The 16,008-nt window shown below is 68.4% G+C and overlaps 4 protein-coding genes across 4 annotated transcripts; 1 reads left to right on the top strand and 3 right to left on the bottom strand.

Moving 5' to 3' along the window:
• Positions 1 to 51: 51 nt before the first annotated feature.
• EMIHUDRAFT_467012 (hypothetical protein) lies at positions 52 to 3,460 on the bottom strand (the record flags this gene model as incomplete). The annotated part of the gene is made up of 4 exons (XM_005790074.1): positions 52 to 1,049; positions 1,226 to 1,321; positions 1,705 to 1,839; positions 2,798 to 3,460. 4 exons carry the CDS (start codon positions 3,458 to 3,460, stop codon positions 717 to 719), a joined length of 1,227 nt encoding a protein of 408 aa, XP_005790131.1. The 3' UTR covers positions 52 to 716.
• Positions 3,461 to 4,149: 689 nt separating this feature from the next.
• Positions 4,150 to 7,430, top strand: EMIHUDRAFT_467011 (hypothetical protein; the record flags this gene model as incomplete). The annotated part of the gene is made up of 1 exon (XM_005790073.1): positions 4,150 to 7,430. Exon 1 carries the CDS (start codon positions 4,158 to 4,160, stop codon positions 7,428 to 7,430), a length of 3,273 nt encoding a protein of 1,090 aa, XP_005790130.1. The 5' UTR covers positions 4,150 to 4,157.
• A 189-nt stretch (positions 7,431 to 7,619) lies between these two features.
• Positions 7,620 to 8,384, bottom strand: EMIHUDRAFT_440339 (hypothetical protein). Its single transcript, XM_005790072.1, has 2 exons — positions 8,080 to 8,384; positions 7,620 to 8,009 (listed from the first exon to the last, which is right to left on the bottom strand). The coding sequence occupies exons 1-2, from the start codon at positions 8,311 to 8,313 to the stop codon at positions 7,851 to 7,853; spliced, it is 393 nt and encodes a 130-aa protein (XP_005790129.1). The 5' UTR covers positions 8,314 to 8,384; the 3' UTR covers positions 7,620 to 7,850.
• Positions 8,385 to 12,745: 4,361 nt separating this feature from the next.
• EMIHUDRAFT_467010 (hypothetical protein) lies at positions 12,746 to 13,761 on the bottom strand (the record flags this gene model as incomplete). Its single annotated transcript, XM_005790071.1, has 4 exons — positions 12,746 to 13,026; positions 13,119 to 13,169; positions 13,241 to 13,464; positions 13,630 to 13,761. The coding sequence occupies 4 exons, from the start codon at positions 13,759 to 13,761 to the stop codon at positions 12,897 to 12,899; spliced, it is 537 nt and encodes a 178-aa protein (XP_005790128.1). The 3' UTR covers positions 12,746 to 12,896.
• Positions 13,762 to 16,008: the final 2,247 nt, after the last annotated feature.

The following is a 16,008-nucleotide window of genomic DNA, read 5'->3' as shown; positions in this document are numbered from 1 at the left end:
GTTCATTCATGTGAGTTTTGCTCTCCGCAGCTCTGTGTGCGGTCTTACATGGTGTTAAACCTTAGTTTAAGCCTTGACGCCTGACGCGCGTACCGTTGGCGATGCGTTGCCGTTGCGCGTTGGACCAGGACGGTTGCACGCTCGGCAGCCAGAGGGCACGGGGGTACGGCACTCACGCGACGGCCCCACGCGCAGCGATCCGGCGTCCAGCACCAGGTGTAACATTCTGTTGCCCCGACTCTACGGGTTGCCACAGTCACAATATGGACAATATCGCAACCGTGCTTGCGTGCTAGTGCGCACCTGCCAGCCTCGGAAAGAGGTGGTTTTGTAACCTGCGTTGGCCGGCGCCTCCTCGGCCTCCGCCTCTTGCTCGGCCTCTTGCTCAGCCTTGGCGGACGCTGCGCCCCCAGAGTTGTGGGGGCGTGCCCTGATTCAGCTCTTCGAGAGGCCGCTGAGAGCACCGCCCAAAGACACCCTGTGGTCGCCCACTGTGCCTCTCCCTCCGGCACACCTCGGGCTCCGGGGAGGAGACGGCCCAGAGGCGCGCGAGCGAATCGAGCGGCACCTCGATTGCCTCCGCCCGCGAGCTAGTGCTGCCGCCCGCAGCGACGGAGGGCTCGAGGGGGGCACCGCCAGAATGCTGCCCCTGTGACGAAGACGAGTAGCCCGGACGGCGAGGCTGAGGCAGAGGCCTGGCGTCATACCCCAGCTGGTCACACCATGAGGCGGGGCGTCGTCGGGCTGGAGGAGCTTCTCCTCGGGCTCACGGGCAGCGGCGCTTCCACCGCCCCCCTGCCTAGTCCGACGACTTGAGACTCCACGTCCGACGCCTCGCTCCCGCGCGACTCGCGCGGCAAGAGCGGAGACGGGTCCGCAGACCCCTCGCTCCGCCGCGCCGCCGCAGGGAACCGACCTCCGCCCGCCGAACCTCCGCTATGCCGGCCTGCCGGGCGGCGCGCGCCCGCCCCTCCACCGCGCCCTCCGGCACTCGCGGGTGTCGCGGGAGTCCTCGGGGACGGCTCGCTGCCGGTGAGGCGGGAGGAGACCTACAGCGCAAGCCGTGTCGCTCGGCGTCGCTGCCCGTGGGGAGAGTATGCTCGTTAGGATGGCGGTCACAACCAATCGCGGGGAGAGGCAGCCGCGGGCAATCTCGGCGAGCTCGCGCGCAATCTCGGGCAATCTCGGCGAGCTCGCGGGCAATCTCGGGCAATCTCGGGCCCACCTCCTCCACGGCGGACAGCGTGGTGGAGGCCACGGCGGCGCACTCCTCCTCGCCGGCCACGTCCAAACAGACGCGCGGGTCAACGTCGAAGATCGCCTGCTCACGCCGACACGGCGTGCGTGGCGCAGACAGAGCTCGGACAAGCGGCGGGGTCGGGCCGACGAGCGCCGAGCTGCTCCCCTGCCGCGTCGAGAGCTGCGCCGCCGCCAGCGCGTGCGGCGAGGGTGAGCCTAGTCTCGCGCGGTCTCGGCTGATCTCGGCTGGCCTCGGCTGATCTCGGCTGATCTCGGCTGGCCTCGGCTGATCTCGGCTGATCTCGTGCCAGGGGGAGGGGGCGCGCCGCCGCGGCCAAAGGACGAGGCGGAGGAGGAGGAGGTGTGGCGCGCGGCCGCGGCCTCGAGAGATGGCGGCCGCTGCTGGCGCCGGCCCTCCTCAGGGGCCTCCGCCGCCGCTGCCCCGAAGGGCTTGAGCGGGCCGACGGTCGAGACGGCGGACCCCTCTGCGAGCTCGTCGTCCGCCGTCGGAGGGGGCGGACGCGCGGCGCCGCCGTCGCCGGGTTCGGCCGCGGCGCCGCCGTGCTCCTTGGCGATCGCGTCGGTGCGGCGGCGGCGAGCCTGCTGGGCAAGGGCGAGAAGGTTCCGAGAAGGTTCCGAGAAGGTTCCGAGAGGCGGCGAGCCTGCTGGGCAAGGGCGAGCGGAGACGAGCCGCGCGCGTCCGGCGGCTGCTTGCCCTCGGCTGGCAGCGGCCCCGAGTCGGCCGTGCGCAACCGCGAGTGGAGGAAGGGGTGGGCGAGCGCCTCCCAGGCGGAGGCGCGGCGGCGCGGCTGCGTGCAGAGCAGCGCCTGGAGGAAGCGGACTGCGGCGTCGCTGAGCTCGTTCCACGCCTGCCGATGCGGGCGCCGAGGGGCGAGGTCGGGGGACGAGACCGGGGGACCAGGCCGGGGGGCGAGGCAAGGGGCGACGAGGCGTGGTGGCCGAGGGGTGCCAAGGCGTGGCCGAGGGGTGCCACCGCCGGGCTCGCCTGCAGCTATATCGGCTGACCTCGGCTGACCTCGGCTGACCTCGGCTGACCTCGGCTGATTTCGGCTGATTTCGGCTGACCTCGGCTGATCTCGGCTGATTTCGGCTGACCTCGGCTGACCTCGGCTGACCTCGGCTGACCTCGGCTGATCTCGGCTGATCTCGGCTGATCTCTTGCCAGGGGAAGGGCTCGCCTGCAGCTGCGTCGTCGGGTACGTCGCGGTGCGCACGTTCCGCCGCAGGTGCGTCTCCGGGTCGTTTGCGGGGAGCTTGTACGGGTCGAAGGGAGGCTCTCCGAGGAGCAGCTCGTACGAGACGCAGCCGAGCGCCCAGAGGTCGCACATCGGGCCGTACGCGCGCGACCACACCTCGGGCGCCAAGTTGCACGGCGTGCCAATCTGCTATATCTCGGCTATATCTCGGCTATCTCTCGGCTATCTCTCGGCTATCTCTCGCACACCTCGGGCGCCATGTTGCACGGCGTGCCAATCTGCTCGGTGAGCTGCGACCACGCCTTGAAGGCCCTCAGCTCTGGCGAGGCGGCCGAGTCGACATATGGGGTCTTGGCCGCGGTTGCGGCGCCCAGGTCGGTGATCTTGACCACGAACTCGGCCGAGCGGGAGGAGAGGAGCAGGTTTGGCAGCTTGATGTCTCGGTGAGCGATCCCGTTGGCGTGCAGGTAGGCGAGGCCGGACAGGACCTGGTGCAAGCAACGGCCCGCCTCGCCCTCCGTCCAGCCCTTTGCGCGCGAGACGTGCGACGAGAGGTCGCCCCCGGACACCATCTCGAGGACGGCCCACACCCGCGTCGGCGAGGCGAACGACTCGTGCAGCCCAACCACGTGCCTGTGCCGCACCCGCCGCAGAAGCGCAACCTCGTGCTCGACGGCGCGGAGGAGCGATGGCTCGCCGCGCACGCCGATCCGCTTGAGCGCGAACGCCTCGCCCGTCACGCGCTCCGTCACTCGAAACACGTCCGACGTCGCGCCGCTTCCCACGCGCCGGCCGAGCTTGTACCGCCGAGCCACGTCGTGAGCCACGACGGCGTCGATGCGACGGTCGTGCTCCTCGAGGAAGGCGGCCTCGCTGGCGAGACGCAGCGCGCTGTACGTGCCGCCCCACCGCAGCGAGGCGAGGAGCGCCGCGAGCAGCAGCGAGAGCACCGCCGTCGCCGTCAGTCCGGCGATTGTGAGCGGATTGGTTGTGCTCGGGTCCATCTGGCGGCGGCGGTCGGCGAGCCGGTTGAGGGTGGAACGGCGCGATGCCGATGCGCGTGCGTTCTATGTCGGCTGAGGTCTCCTCTCTTGCTGCGCTGGGGGCGGCTGGCTGCGTCGGCCTGGCCGGCTTGCCCCGCCCTGCTTTCTGCTGTATGGCGCTTCTTCTAAGCTCCGGGGCGGCTCGGCCAAAGAGACAAAAAAAATTAATCGCCGTCGCTCACCGATTCTCGCAGCAACCTTCATGCCACCTCGCGGTCGTCCCACTCTCGAGCGAGAGAGATTTTCAATACCAAACAACTCTAACACTGACCCATGTTTTGTTTGCACTCTCGTCGGACTGGAAGGAGGTGTAGCGCACCGTCCGCGACAAAAACAGCAGCAGCAGCGCAGCGTGCACCGTCCGCGGCGGCTACCTGACTGAGTTTTACCCCAAGAGCCCGCGACCCCAAGAGTTTTTACCGCTCCCCGAGCCCGAGTCCCTTCCAGCTACCGACGCGATTCTCAATGGCCCTGTCGCGTCGCTCTCCTCCGTCCGCCTCGTTCAAAAAAAAAGAAAAATGTATCTATGTATGTATGTATGTAGGAAGGTGAAGAACAGCCAGGCTCGGACTGGACACCAACGCGGTATGGGTGGACACGAGGAGTTTCTCCGCAGCGATTTTTCTCTTCCCACTTCTGACCTCGATCAGCCCGCTTGATGGACCTCGTCTCGCTCTCTTTCCTCTACCTCTCCAGCGCGTTGCTCTCGCGGCCCGCGCTGCTGCCGGTAAGCGCCGTGTCTCGGTCACGTGCGCCCCTGTGCCGCGCCCCGCCTCACGGCTCACACGGCGAGCCGCCGCAGCAACCGTCGTCAGAGGCCGAGGCCAAGGCTGCGTGGCTAGCCGGCCGGCGCCAGCCGCTGGCCGGGAACGCGGCCGTGCCGCCTCCGCCCGCGCCTGCTCCACCCGCACCACCAGCCCACGGCGGTCTCGAGATGCTCAAGTCTGCAATCGAGGCTGCAGAAGCGAGGACGGCGTGGCTGGCCAGGCAGGAGCCGCAGCCGCCGGCGCTCGGACAGCCGCCACCGCTCGCGCCGCCTCCGCTGTCCTTTCCGACCCCGGCCGCAGTGCCTGCGGTCCCGCCGCCGCAGTCCGCCCCGCCCCCGCCCGCCGCGGTCATGGCGCCGCTGCCCGCCTTTCCTGGCCCGCCCGCGCCTGCGGTGATGGCGCCCCCGCCGTCGGTGCCAGACCTGCCTGTCCCTTCCGAGGCAGACGCAAAGGCGGCCTGGCTCTCCAGTCGAGGTCCGCCAGCCGCGCTACCCCAGCCACCGGTTCCGCCGCCCGCGCCCGCCCCGCCGCCGCTGGCCGGCGGCCTCGACTCGCTGATGTCGACCATCCGTGAGTCGGCGGCCAAGGCGTCTTGGCTGGCGCGGCAGGACCCGCCGCCACCGCCGCCGCCGCCGCCACCGCCGCCGCCGCCACCGCCGCCGCCGCTGCCGACGCCGCCGACGCCGACGCCGCCGCCGCCGACGCCGCCGTTTCCCGTCGCGCCTCCTCTGCCCCCGCCAGTGATGGCGCCGCCTCCGACGGAGGTGGACCTGCCGCCGCGGCCCTCGGAGGCAGGGGTCGCGGGCGGTGGCTGGCCAGGCGGGCAGGGCTTGTCGTCGCAGCAGGAGACTGCTTTCCCGGGGCAGGCCCCGGCCTCTCACGAGGGGCAGCAGCAGCAGGGGCAGGGGCAGGGGCAGCAGGGGCAGGGGCAGGGGCGGCAGGAGGAGGTTCAGTCTCCGATCGAGGTGCTGCGCGGCCGCATGGGGGAGCAGGAGGCGGCCGGCGCGGCGTCGGGGCCGCAGCCGGGCGCTGGCCACGAGCAGCGCAAGGCGCAGGGCGCGAGGAGGGCCGTCTTTCGCAACTCGCAGCTGCCGTACAACGGCGACCTGCAGGCCGCGATGAAGGCGGGGGACCGAGACGCGATCCGCGCGCTGATGGCCGCGCGCGACCGGAAGAAGCACGATTGGATGCCCGCGCCGGGAGAGGAGGTGCCCCTGCCGGGCCGCGAGGAGGAGTACGAGGCCTTCAAGGCGGCGCAGGCGGCCATGCCGATGGCGGAGGAGCCCGCCTACGCGCCGCCGCCGATCGACGCCGAGCGGCGCAGCCGCTCGCCCGGCCTGCAAAACAACTTTTACGACAAGTCGACGGCGGACTTCAAGCGGCCCTACGGGGTGCGTGGCGCGCCGCCCGATGCGCCGCCGCCCGTCGTGGCTGCTGGCGTCGGCGGCGTCGACTCAACGAGGGACGACGCGCCGCCCGCCTACGGCGCCGAGGCCCAGACGCCTGGCAACGCCGCCGCCGCCGCCGCCGCCGCTGCCAACGCCGCCGCCGCAGCTAAGGCCGCAAGCGACCACGCGCTTGCCCAGCATCGGAGGAATCGGATGAAGAATGGGGCGGCGGCGGCCATGTCGCGCCCCGCGCCCCGCCCCGTCTCCCGCCAGCCGTTGCAGCCCGCCGCCGCTCTGCCGTCGCCCCCGCCCCCGTTTCCTGCTCCTCCTCCTGCTCCTCAAGGCAACCCACCGGTCCAGCCAAGCCTGGGATACTCCCTCTCGCAGCCAAGCGAGGAGACCCCGATGCCGGGACGAGAGAAGGAGTACGAGGCCTTCAAGGCGGCGCAGGCGGCGAGCGGCCAGGCCCCGGGCGGACCCGCCTACGCGCCGCCGCCGATCGACGCCGAGCGGCGCAGCCGCTCTCCCGGGCTGCAGAACAACTTCTACGAGGTGTCGACGGCGGACTTCAAGCGGCCCTACGGGATGTCGCCCGCGGCCCCGGAAGCGCCGCCCGCGGATGCCGGCGACGCCGGCGCCGGCTCGACGAGAGACAACGCGCCGCTCTCCTACGGCGCCGAGACTCCGATGCCCGGCCGCGAGGGCGAGTACGAGGCCTTCCAGGCGCAGGGCGGCGCTGGGGCTGCAGCGGGGCGTTCGCACATGCCGCCGCCGATCGACGCCGAGCGGCGCAGCCGCTCGCCCGGCCTGCAAAACAACTTTTACGACATCCCTACGGCGGACTTCAAGCGGCCGCACGGCGTTGCGCCAGGTGCCGCACCGCCCGCCGCTCCGCCGTCTGTCGCGGCTGTCGGCTCGACGAGAGACAACGCAACGCCAGCCTACGGCGCCGAGACTCCGATGCCCGGCCGCGAGGGCGAGTACGAGGCCTTCCAGGCGCAGGGCGGCGCTGGGGCTCCGGACGGACCCGCCTACGCGCCGCCGCCGATTGACGCCGAGCGGCGCAGCCGTTCGCCCGGCTTGCAAAACAACTTTTACGACATCCCTACGGCGGACTTCAAGCGGCCGCACGGCGTGGCACCGGGTGCGGCGCCCGCCGCTCCGCCGTCCGCAGCGACGAGAGACAACGCAACGCCTTCCTACGGGGCCGGGAGGGAGGGCGAGGCCTTCCAGGCGCAGGGCGGCGCGGCGGTACCGGCCAGCGCGCCGCCGCCGATCGACGCCGAGCGGCGCAGCCGCTCGCCCGGCTTGCAAAACAACTTCTACGACAAGTCGACGGCGGACTTCAAGCGGCCGCACGGCGTTGCGCCAGGTGCCGCGCCGCCCGCGGCGAGCGTCGGCGAGAGTGCTCTGCCGCCGGCTGGATACGTCAGCGGAGGCGGCCATGCACCCCAGCCCGTCGGCGGGACGGGTATTCCGGCCCACGCAGCCGCCCCGGCCAGCGGCATGCCGCCGGAGCATGTCACCCGCGACGCCTCGCCGGCCGCCCCGCCAGTCTCGGACGCGAACGGAGCGCTCCTCGAGAGCATCTGCAAGACCATCGACGCGCTCGCCGCCGTCACGGCCGGGGATGAGGAGGCGGCGCGCCTTCACCTCGAGGCCATTCAGCGGCACGCGGAGAGGTCGTTGCGGAGGCGCGGCGGTGCAGGGGGCGGCGGCGGTGGAGGGGGAGGAGGTGATTGGGGCGCGGATGGCGACGCCACCGATCGCCGATGACGATGGAGTCTGTGTGGGTCTCATCGAACAACTCTATCTCTAAGTAGGCTCGCGAGGCGAAGTGTTTAAGTCGCGATCTTGGTTGTCCTTGAAAGAAAGGCAAGCTGGAGAGCTGCGCGTACTCTGTCATGTAGTCCAGAGTGTAGAGAGAGCTCAGAGGCCCAGGCGCCAGGGGCCGTGCACGGAGTGCACGGCTCGAAGCTCTTCTCACAACACACAAGCTTGAGTGTGTCAAAAACTCACACGGTCACGCACACGCTGTGCACACATACGTGCAACACAAGCCGCTACAGTATCACGCATGTGAAGCGAACTCAGGGGCCATCCTCATCCTCTCCCCATCCACACACACACATCACACGTAGAAAATACCGATCTTCTCGGACCCCCCCCCCCCCGCGAGCATTTTTCGAGAGGCGGTCACGCGCCGATTAGTGTGTCAAGGAGCCTCTCCACTTGGCGAAGCAGCCCGCCCACGTCCTCCAGTCCCGCCATCGCGTTTGCCTTTGCCACAGCACCACCAATGGTGCTGGTAGCGCCCTCGCGCGGGATCTCGAGCGCAATGCAGATGGCGTCCACCTACTCACAACGGCTCCGGCTCGGGGGAGCGTCTCCCCCTCTCCACAGTGGCCAGTGGCCAGCCACACACCTTTTGCGGCAGCGTGGCGCTGTCCAACGCGGCGCGCTCCCGCCTGAGCTCGGCCATCGCCGCCTCAGCCGCCGCCACCTCGGCCGCCGCCTCCGCCGCCGCCGCCTCGGCCGCCGCCTCGGCCGCTACCGCCTCGGCCGCCGCTGCCTCGGCCGCCGCCTCCGCCGCCTGCCTCGCCGCTTGACGCGCCGCCTCCGCCGCCGCGTCGCACTCCCGCATCTGCTTCTCCAACATCTCTTCCTCGAAGGTGCGCGCCGCACCCCTCGCCGCGCCCCAACCCGCCAACGGGATGACGCACTCCGCCGCCTCCGCCGCCTCCGCCTCCGCCGCCGCCTCCGCCTCCGCCGCCGCCTCCGCACGCCGCCGCGCCTCCCCCTCCGCCGCCCGCCGCGCCCCCCTCACCTCCTCCTCTACCGCCCAACGCGCTTGCTCCTCCCGCTCCTCCCGCTCCTCCCGCTCCTCCCGCTCCCTCGCCCTCCTCACTTCGTCGAGCGCCGCGTCCTCCTCCGCCGCGCGCCTCGCCTGCTCTAGCCTCGCCTCATCCGCCCTCCGCGCCGTATCCTTCCTCAGCCTCTCCCGCTCCCTCTCCTCACTCGCGAGCTTCTTGGCGGCGCTGGCGGCCGCAGCGCGCGCCTCCCGCTCGAGTCGCTCCTCCCTCTCTCTCCGTTGCACCTCGGCCACCTTCTCCGCCTCGCGCCTCGCCGCCGCCGCCGCCGCCGCCGCCGCCGCCGCCGCCGCCGCCGCCTCGCTGCAGGGACCGAGGCCCCTCCCCTCTCCCTCCTCTCCCGCCTCCTCGCTCTCGCTCCAGTCGCCGCCGCCGCTGTCGCCGCCGCCGCTGCCACCGCCGCCGCTGTCGCGGGCTGCTCCTCCGTGCAGCGGCGAGCCCCACGCCGCCTCGCGCCGCCGCCGTGCCGCCGCTGCCGCCTGCGCGTCCTGCCTGCGCGCCTCGACGCGGCGGCGGGCCTGGCGGAGCGCTTTGCTCTCCTCGCAGCCGGCCACCTCCGCCTCGCTCAGGCAGTACGCTATCCACTCCTCGTCGACCGCGAGCTTGACCGCCCGCCTCAGCTCCACCTGCGCCGCCTCGCGCCTCTCCTGGGCGCGCGCCGCCTCGCGCGCTCGCCGTTCCGCCGCCTCCGCCGCGGCGGCGAGGGCGGCGGCGTGGCGGCGCTCCATTTCTTCCGCAACCTCCGGCGAGAAGAAGATCCTGCGCGCCTCCGCCGCCACAACATCGGCCAGCAGCTTCCTGCCGACGGCGTCCGCGGCCAACTGCCGCCGCTCGAGTGCTGCCAGTCTCTCTCGCTCCGCCGCCTGCGCCGCAGCCTGCCGCTGTCTCTGCTGCTCTGCAGCCTGCCGCCTGGCCGCCTCCCGCTGCTCGCGGCTCGCCTCCGCTTGCGCGTCCCTCGCAGCCGCCTCTTGCGCCTCCCTCTCTTGCGCCTCCCGCTTCTGCGCGGCCATCGCCTCGGCCTGCGCACGATCCGTGGCCCGCCGCTGCGCGAGTGTTGCTTTCGGAGCCGGCTTTGGCAGCTTTTGCGCCTCCTTGCAGGCGGCCGTCCTCGCCAGCCGCATGGCCTTCTGGGCGCGGGTCTCGAGAAACCGCTCCCACACAACGCGAGAGAGAGTACGCACAACGCTGCACAACGCCACCCACACGGCGGCCACAACCTCGAGGCAAGTTTGCCAGCGCGCTGGTGAGGCTTCGTGCATGTGGTGTCCCGTCATGGTCCTACTGTGCGTGCATGAATGGTTGGGCAGGTGTGAACAACACCTCCTGAGCACGGCGCCGCAGCGCGCAGGCGCCTGTTGATGGGTCCAGGTGATAGCCCTGGGTGGGCAATCCATACGCCTAGTTGGACCTCACTCAGATCGCCCGACCGCGTCCCGGTGCTCTGTCTGCCGTCGGATTTGAGAGAGATTTGTGACGCCGCCGCACCGCGCCGCGGCCGGGGGCCCTTCGGAGGCCGAGGATGGCCGTGGCGGACCGGGACGAGCTCTGAGTGGTAAAGTGTCAGTGTATATATTGTGATCTGTGATCTGTGAAGGGTCCGCCCGCAGGCGCATTTTGTATACCGAGGCGGTGCCCGGTGCCGAGCGCAGGCAGAGCCCACAGGTCGGACCTTAAGAGAGCATTGTAGATCCCTGGGCGAGGGTGGTGGCGTCCCCGTCGGGTCAGGGCTGAAGGCGGGGGAGACCAACCCGATCTCTCCGGCGTCCCGGGAGCGTGATTGACACCCCCCCCTGCGCCAACAGCCCCGTGGAGGTATATCTCTCACTCAGTCTAGCTAAGCCAGGGGAGGCGATGCCGGGGCCGTACAGCAGCTTGATGGTGCTTCGCCGGCGTGCGTCCCGGAGCGGTCCCGGTTGGGCGGTCCGGGGGAGGAAAATGGAGGGGACAACGCCGACGGCGCTCTGATTCGACTTTTTACTTCAAACAAAGAGACCGTCGCACGCGCCGCAGCGCGGCGCGTGCGACTGGTCAGGAGCGGATCCGTCAGTTAGTCGTGTTTACGCCGGGATCGTGTCCTCCACAACCGGCAAGGGTGGGCGAGAAAAAAGAAACATGAAATAGTCCGGCCCGCTGGGTGCGCTTCTCAGCTCCCCGGCCCTGGATGTGAGGTTACTGACTGCACTCCAAGTGCTCCAAGTTTATTTTTTCTCGCAGGTCATCTCTGATAGCTAGAGCAGCAGCGTCAGGGTCGCAGGGTCGGATCGCGTCAAGCCTCTCGCCCGGCCGGCCGCGTGCAGACGTCGGCCTGTCTTGCTGTCTGGAGTAATCTGTGGTAGGGTCTTAGGGTCTTATCTGTGTGTACTTCTCGATCGAGATATCTCCAAAAGTCTGCCTTAAAATTTAAGCTTAATCTAGCTTAATCGGGAAGTGTCGGTACTGTGAGCGACTGCGCGAGGCGCCGCCGCCGGCCCCGCCGGGGGCGGGGCCCCGTTTCCGTAATGCTTTGTCGTGTAGGCAGATGGCACCCGTGTGTGACTTGTCACTTGAGCCTCTCTCTACTAGATAGTAGTCCGTCTGCGCACGCGCTCTCGGGGACGTCGGAGAGGCGCTTGGGGTACTTTCGGGGGTTTTGGATATGGTACACACTTTTTGGTACGGGCCGTACTACGGCTCGTCGTCTAGCGTGCAAGCCCCCCCCCCCCCCCGCCGGAGCGGCTGGTTACTGATGCCACACACTCGATCTCCACGACGGACAGAGTAATGGAAATCTCTGCGCAAGAACAGGAGATCGTTGGGGTAGAGATAGTAGATTAAGACTGGAGATCCTAGCGGATCTCTCACACGGACACGCCCAAGTCTCGCCAGTAGATCCCTCCTGTCCGGTTCCCCATTCAAGACTAAAGATCGAAGATTGAGATTGTGGATTGTAGATCGCTGAGCAGCAACACGGGCCAAAATGTGGAGATAGGAGATGGAGAATGCAGATTGTAGATCCTAGCGCCCAGCCAATCCGCCCCAGATGTGAGATCGAAGATCGAAAATGGAGGTCGTAGATTGCTGCCGGCGGCGACAGTGGCCAAATGGAAGATTGGAGATGGGAGATAGGAGATGGTCAGTGTGAATGAATCCATAGCGCATCTCCTTGAAGGTTTGAGCCCCCCTCCTCCCCCGGGCCCCCGAATCGAGATTGGAGATTGGAGATTGGAGATGGAGATCGGAGATCTGACTGAATCCGGCCTAAGATGACGACGTTGCTGCGACGTTGGAGATTGGAGATTGAAGATGGAGATCGGAGATATAACTGGATCCCCGGCCTAAGATGACGACGCTGTGGATTAGAGAGTATTGGAGATGGGGAGATCGGAGCCCACCCAACCCCAGCGGTGTTGATAGATGTTTATATATTTTTGTTTTTTCCTGTGGTCTGTGCGCGGACGGCCCGGGGAGCCTTTATGGCCTGCGGCGCCTGGCTTGAGCTTGGAAGTGTAAACGAGTCCGCCAGGGCGGCGGTCTGCAAACGGAGCGCGCTGCGCGCGCGGTCTACGGCGAACTTATTTGCCGAGTTGGCAGCGTGAACCACGATACCGCCCCCAGTTCGGCGTAGACCGCGCGCGCCGCGCAGCGCGCTCCGTGTTTGCAGACCGCCCTGGCGGACTCGTTTACACTTCCAAGCTCAAGCCAGGCGCCGCAGGCCATAAAGAGGAGCGCAGATTAAAATGGCGCCGCAGGCTCCCCGGGCCGTCCGCGCACAGAACCTTTATCTAAAAACAAAACAAAAAAATCGATGAGTCACCACCACCTAGGGGCTGGGGGGCTCCGATCTCCATCTCTCCAGTCCTCTCCAATATCCAGGGTCGCTACATCTTAGGCCGGATCCAGTCAAACCGATCTCCGATCTCCATCTCCAATCTCCAATCTCGATTCGGGGGCCCGGGGGAGGAGGGGGGGCTCAACGACCTTCAAGGAGACGCGCTATGGCGTTCATTCACAATGCAAAAGGATCTCCACCCTCTTTTCGCGCCATTTTGCAATCTCCAGTCGGCCCACACGATCTCTAGGCGCCTTTGGCGGGAAGTCAGAATCTCCACCTCTGTCGCAAGATCTCAAGCGACTGCACGCACCAACTCGAGATCTCAGACTCCTCTCGAGACTCGAGCATCAGCGCGGTAAGCCGTACACCGGAGAGAAGATTTGCCCCCCTCCCCCACCAGTTCTTCAATCTCTACTGCTGCTCTTGGCAGGAGATTTGCCACTTAAGAGATCTCTAAAAGGCATCTACGATCTACAGTCCAAGGATCTTCCGATGTTGCGCAGAGATGTCCATGTATGGACGGACAACCAAAAAGCATCACTCTCTTTCCCTACTCGAACGTCACCCTCCTGCTCGCGCGGCTCTCCTTCTTTCGGCCGTGCTGCCGCTTCTCCCGGACCCGCTCGTGCCGCCTCCCCTCCGTCTCCGGCAACGAGCGCCGGTCGACATACTCCCGCGGCTCGACGCTCGCCTGACGGCCGTGTCGTCGGGGGCTGTCGGCTCTCGGGTGCGTCGTGAACGGGCGAGGAGAGATGGTGGACTTCCGGCGCGTGCGGCGCCCGCCTCGTCCACCGCCGCCTGCAGCCGCTCGAGGCCGAGCGCCAGGTTGCGCGCCTGCGGTGGCCGCGGGTGACGAACAACAGGTCGCGGCGGGAACGATGCTTCGCGTGCAGCAAGCGCCGCGCCTGCGATCGCGTCTCGTCGCACGAGAGCAGCAATTCGCCGCTCTTGGTGACGGCGCCTGGAGAAACGAGTCGCGGGGACGAGTCAGGGGGCTCTGGCGCAGCAGCCACCGCGTCTGGTGGCAGCCGCCTCGCTGCCGCTCCAGCAGACGCTCGCGCACCGCGGGCGGCAGCCACCACGCGGACCGCTCGGAGACGTCGAGACGCAGGCTCGCCTTCGTGGACACCTGCGGCGGGGTGCCCGGACATTCTCGGCGCTGTGGCCACAGCGTCGCAGAGTCGCGACAGCGTGTGTTGATTCCAAGCAGCCGGCAACAAGGCGTGGTTAGCTGCCAAGCCGCATATCAGGGACGGTGGTGCAACGCGGCGTGCGGTAGCCGTTGGTGGCACACCTTGTTGACATTCTGCCCGCCGGGACCGCTAGAACGCGAGTAGGTTACCACCACCGACTCGCGAGGCACACGGACGCGACGGCTCACGCCGGAGCAATGGGCTCGCGTGGTTCGCGCTAACATGTTGGTCATGGCGCAAGCCGTCATTTTCAGTGTACGTACTTTTAGCTTACTGGGAGAAAAGAGAGAGGGGGTTGTGTTCTCTAGGCGTATGTAGCTCTTACCCTCTTCGGACCCCATGCTTCGCTCATGCTTACCTGTGAATCACGCCCGCTGTGAAAACATTTTGCGGGGGATTTTTTCGCCAGTCAATAGAGCATGAAAATACCTTTCAGACGGTACCTTTCTGTCCTCCAGAGTCGAAGAACTCGAGCGGTGGCTGGCCGCCAAAGTGGCTGGACGGCGCCGCGGCGCACACTGGTGAGCCGCGGAGCACACTGAGGGAGCTGTCCTCGGCGCAGCCGATCGGCTCCCGCGGCCTGGGTGGTGGCAGTGGCACTCCCTGAGGCTCCCTGAATTTTTCTGGTATTTGTTGAGCACTCTCTGGTCACCATCGCCGGGCGAGCCTGGCTCTCGCTGCACAGCGGCGCGACCCGCGGTGAGGCTGCCGATCGTCGAACTGGGCTTAGCTCTCAGTCAAGATATTGTGCATATGGTCGGTCTCTACAATATCTTGACTGAGCATGCCCGATGAATCGGCAGCAGGGAGACAGGAAGGCTCGCTGTGTGAGTCGGCCACGCAGAGTCGCGAACCTGGGTCTGAAGAGGTTACGTACATTCCCGTAGGAGACTCTGCTGACAGGGTTTGCGATGAGGAGCGACCCGAAGGGTTTCTCGGAGGTTAGTGCACCACTAACCGCCGAAGCGCAAGAACTCTACGACGGATCGGGCTCATACTAGCACCCCACCTCGCGAGCCGACGTTCTGGCTCAGCGAGGCTGCTGCGGAGCACTCGCGGACCGGTTCTTCTGGTCCAGCGAGGCCGCTGCGGGGCACCCGGCGGCTCGGGTCACTTCTCATCGCAAACTCGGTCGAGCAGGAGGTAGGGTGTGTGCGTGTGGGAGGCGGCGCGGCACTGTAGGAGCGGCGGTACGGCGGCACGGCGGTAACGCACGGCAGGAGGGACGGCGAATAAATGGCAAGGGCGGCGAGGCGCGGAAGGAGCGGCACGGTAAGGAGCGGCGGCACGGCGGCAGACCACGGCAGCGAACGGCGGAGCATTGGGCGGCGGGTCAAACGACTGAGCAGAGGGCGGCGGCAGGAAGGAGCGAGGATGGCGCGGTGGCGGCAGGACCACGGATAGGGTGGCACGGATAGGAGCGAGCGAGCGGCTTGGCGGCGGGAGGGCGAGGCGAGGGTGGCGGCGGGCGGATCACGAGGAGGTAGAGGGTCTGGCGCGAGCGGGCGAGCGGACGGCGAGCGAGCGGCTTGGCGGCGGGAGGGTGAGGCGAGGGTGGCGGCGGGCGGATCACGAGGAGGTAGAAGGTCTGGCGCGGGCGTGCGAGCGAGCGGCGAGCGAGCGGCTTGGCGGCGGGAGGGTGAGGCGAGGGTGGCGGCGGGCGGATCACGAGAAGGTAGAAGGTCTGGCGCGAGCGGGCGAGCGGACGGCGAGCGAGCGGCTTGGCGGCGGGAGGGTGAGGCGAGGGTGGCGTGAGGGTGGCGGCGGGTTGATCGCGAGGAAGTAGAAGGTCGAGCGCGAATGTGCGAGCGAGCGGCAGGCGAGCGGCCAGGCGGCGGGAGGGCGGGGCGAGGGTGGCGGCGGTGGATCACGAGGAAGTAGAAGGTCGAGCGCGAACGTGCGAGCGAGCGGCGAGCGAGCGGCTAGGCGGCGGGAGGGCGAGGCGAGGGTGGCGGCGGTGGATCACGAGGAAGTAGGAGGTCGAGCGCGAGCGAGCGAGCGGGCGGCGAGATGGATCACGAGGAAGTAGAAAGTCGGGAGCGGGCGAGCGAACGGCGAGCGAGAGCGGCGAGGCGGCGGGAGGGTGAGGCGAGGGTGGTGGCGGTTCGGATCACGAGGAAGTAGAAAGTCGGGCGGGCGAGCAAGCGGCGAGCGAGCAGCGAGGCGGCGGGAGGGTGAGGCGAGGGTGGATCACGAGGAAGGAGAGATTCGGGCGATCACGAGGAAGTAGAAAGCCAGGCGCGAGCGGGCGCGCGAGCGAGCAAGCGAGCGGCGAGGCGGCGGGAGGGTGAGGCGAGGGTGGTGGCGGGAGGAGGGGGCGAGGGCGAGGGCGGGCGGGCGATAGGCGAGACGACAGGGCGGCGGCCAAGCTGGCGTGGTGGTCGGCGAGAGGCGGCGAGGGCGGGCAGGCGACAGGCGAGACGACAGGGCGGCAGGCAAGCTGGCGTGGCGGTCGGCGGGAGGCGGCCGGAGGTGAAAGG

This window comes from Emiliania huxleyi (assembly GCF_000372725.1).
Source record: "Emiliania huxleyi CCMP1516 chromosome Unknown EMIHUscaffold_123, whole genome shotgun sequence".
NCBI classification, from domain to species: domain Eukaryota; phylum Haptophyta; order Isochrysidales; family Noelaerhabdaceae; genus Emiliania; species Emiliania huxleyi.
The sequence above is the reverse complement of the archived record's forward strand: the minus strand, read 5'-3'. Positions and strand labels throughout refer to the sequence as shown.

Coding starts and splice junctions, on each gene's coding strand:
- EMIHUDRAFT_440339 (XM_005790072.1), bottom strand. CDS start 8,313: ATGTTGGAGAAGCAGATGCGGGAGTGCGACGCGGCGGCGGAGGCGGCG. Junction 8,010..8,079: donor GCGCCACGCTGCCGCAAAAG/GTGTGTGGCTGG, acceptor CGTTGTGAGTAG/GTGGACGCCATCTGCATTGC.